The sequence below is a fragment of the Argentina silus genome (genome assembly GCF_951799395.1).
Source record: "Argentina silus genome assembly, chromosome: 13".
NCBI lineage: Eukaryota > Metazoa > Chordata > Actinopteri > Argentiniformes > Argentinidae > Argentina > Argentina silus.
In genome coordinates this window covers 8,943,370-8,945,869 of record NC_139667.1, presented here as the reverse complement: position 1 = coordinate 8,945,869, position 2,500 = coordinate 8,943,370, and the positions used below count along the sequence as shown (strand labels likewise).

Sequence of the window (2,500 nt, the reverse complement as noted above, 5' to 3'; positions counted from 1 at the left end):
GACTGTATAATAAAGTGTGTGTGTGTGTGTGTGTGTGTGTGTGTGTAGGCTCCACATGTTGAGTGAGTTGGAGCATGCATTCACTGATCTACAGAAGCAGAGAGAAAGCTCCGCCCCCAGCCCGGCCCAGCTGCCTCGCCATTGGCCAGACAGGCTTGAGATGACCCAGAATTCCTTCAGGGCCAAAGAGCCAATCCTGGCTCTGCGTCGTGCGCTGCTAAGCTTGAATTCTGGGTGAGGACGCACAAACACACACACACACACACGTGCACAGTCACCCATTGCATGAAGCAAGGATTTAAAAATTGACTTGTGTTTTGGGTATTGAGGTTTTGTTTGTGTGTGCGTGTGTGTTAGGCCGGTGTGTGAGGAGCTGGTAGGGGAGTGCTGGCTGCAGAGTGCTCGTGTGGCGAGGAAGGCAGGACACCACCAGACAGCCTTCAACTCTCTGCTGAATGGAGAGAACACACACCTCGCTGAGCTGTTCACAGAGAAGGCCAAGTGGCTCTGGTCTAAGGTAAACACACACACACACACCCTCACAACACTTCCTCATGTTGATTGTTACAAAAGCGGATGTGTAAAATGTGGTGTGTGTGTGTGTACATACATATGTACAGGGGGATGTGCACCAGGCTCTGATCGTGCTCCAGAAGGGAGTGGCCCAGTGTTTCCCAGAGGACCAGCCCCTCTTGGACCCCCGTAGCCTGCAGACCAAAGGCAAGGCCATGCTGCTGGTGGGACGCTTCATGGAGGAGACCGCCAACTTTGAGTCCAACGCCATCATGAAGGCTTACAAGGTACCCAAAACACATATACAGGGGGGAGGGTCGTTCTGTTCCAACCAACCGTGACCACAAAAATTACAAAGTTCCTCAGTGTGGTTGTGCATTCATTGACCTGCACATCTGTATGAAATATGCTCTAAGAATAAAGATTGGTTGATTGGTTGATTGTTTCTCTTGTCAGGACGTGACCACTCTGCTCCCGGAGTGGGAGGATGGCAACTTCTACCTGGCCAAGTACTATGACAAGGTGATGCCCATGGTCACGGACAACAAGCTGGAGAAACAGGGCAACCTCATCCGCTACATCGTCACCTACTTCGGAAAGTATGAACGTTCTCCCACTTAGTTTTTTGATGTAAAAAAAAAAAAAAAAAAAAAACATTTAATCCTAGTTATAGGATATACAGTCTATAACACAACAAAATGTGGAAAAAGTGAAGGGGTGCAAATACTTTCTGAAACCACTGTTATATCCCTGTGATTCCTCAGAGCTCTTCAGTTTGGGAACCAGTACATCTACCAGGCCATGCCCCGCATGCTCTCGCTGTGGCTCGACTTCGGGGCTAAGGTTTACGAGTGTGAGAAAAGTAGGTGTGGGTGTATATGCGTGTGTCTGTGTGTCTGTGTGTCTGTGTGTGTATTTGGGTGTTCGTGAGAGACCAAGAGAGAGAGAGAGATTTTATATTCCTCTTTTTAATTGCTGGTGTATCACTCACTGGTATGTTGACCCCACGTTGTCTCTCTCTCTCCCTCTGTGCCAGTGGGGCGGGCGGAGAGGCAGATGCGCGTGGAGCTGGGGAAGATCAACGCCGCGGTGAGCGAGAACTGTGCCAGCCTGGCACCTTACCAGTTCCTCACGGCCTTCTCCCAGCTCATCTCCCGCGTCTGCCACTCCAGCGACGAGGTCTTCACGGTCCTGATGGCCATCGCTGCCAAGGTCCTCCTGGCCTACCCACAACAGGCCATGTGGCTGATGACCGCCGTGTCGAAGGTGTGTGTGTGTGTGTGTGTCTTCCTCTCCTCCCCCACTTCCTCTCATTGGTTCCTTGTCTCTCATGTTCCTTTCACCTCATAACCCTTCAACCCCTAAATGTGTGTATTGAAGTGTATATGAATGAATGGATGAAATGATGATTTGTGTGTCTAGTACCCAAATGACCCATCCATTATAGGATCATTAGACACATTCATTTGCATGTATTCAAAAGTATACTACGACATTAAACAATGTTTGTACATAAATGCACTTCCGGAGCTAAATTTTACAAGGCACCAGTGGGTGTGTGTATATGTTACAGTCGTCTTACGTTGAATGTCTTGTGTATTCGTGTGTGTGTGTGTGTGTGTGTGTGTGTGTGTGTGTGTGTGTACGTGTGTGTGTACGTGTGTGTGTACGTGTGTGTGTACGTGTGTGTGTACGTGTGTGTGTACGTGTGTGTTGCAGTCGACCTACCCCACCCGTATGAACCGCTGTAAGGAGATCCTGAGGAAGGCTGTCAGTCTGAAGGAGTCTCTGGGGAAGTTCATCGGAGACGCAAACCGACTGACCGACAAACTGCTGGAGCTCTGCAACAAACCGGTACACACACACACACACACACCAAACACACACCAAACACCAATCTATACACCCATACCGTGCACACGCACACACACACATACTTCTGGCTATCAAACTAGTGCATCCAGACTATAGCTACAGTAGTTATCTG

General features: G+C 49.3%; 1 protein-coding gene across 1 annotated transcript in view; it reads left to right on the top strand.

Moving 5' to 3' along the window:
- Positions 1 to 2,500, top strand: part of atr (ATR checkpoint kinase) — an 18,221-nt gene that overhangs the window by 12,843 nt on the left and 2,878 nt on the right. The window contains 7 exon segments of the mRNA XM_083684073.1: positions 49 to 234; positions 358 to 517; positions 621 to 800; positions 970 to 1,112; positions 1,278 to 1,375; positions 1,550 to 1,779; positions 2,233 to 2,367. Coding sequence (XP_083540199.1) covers positions 49 to 234; positions 358 to 517; positions 621 to 800; positions 970 to 1,112; positions 1,278 to 1,375; positions 1,550 to 1,779; positions 2,233 to 2,367 — 1,132 coding nt within the window.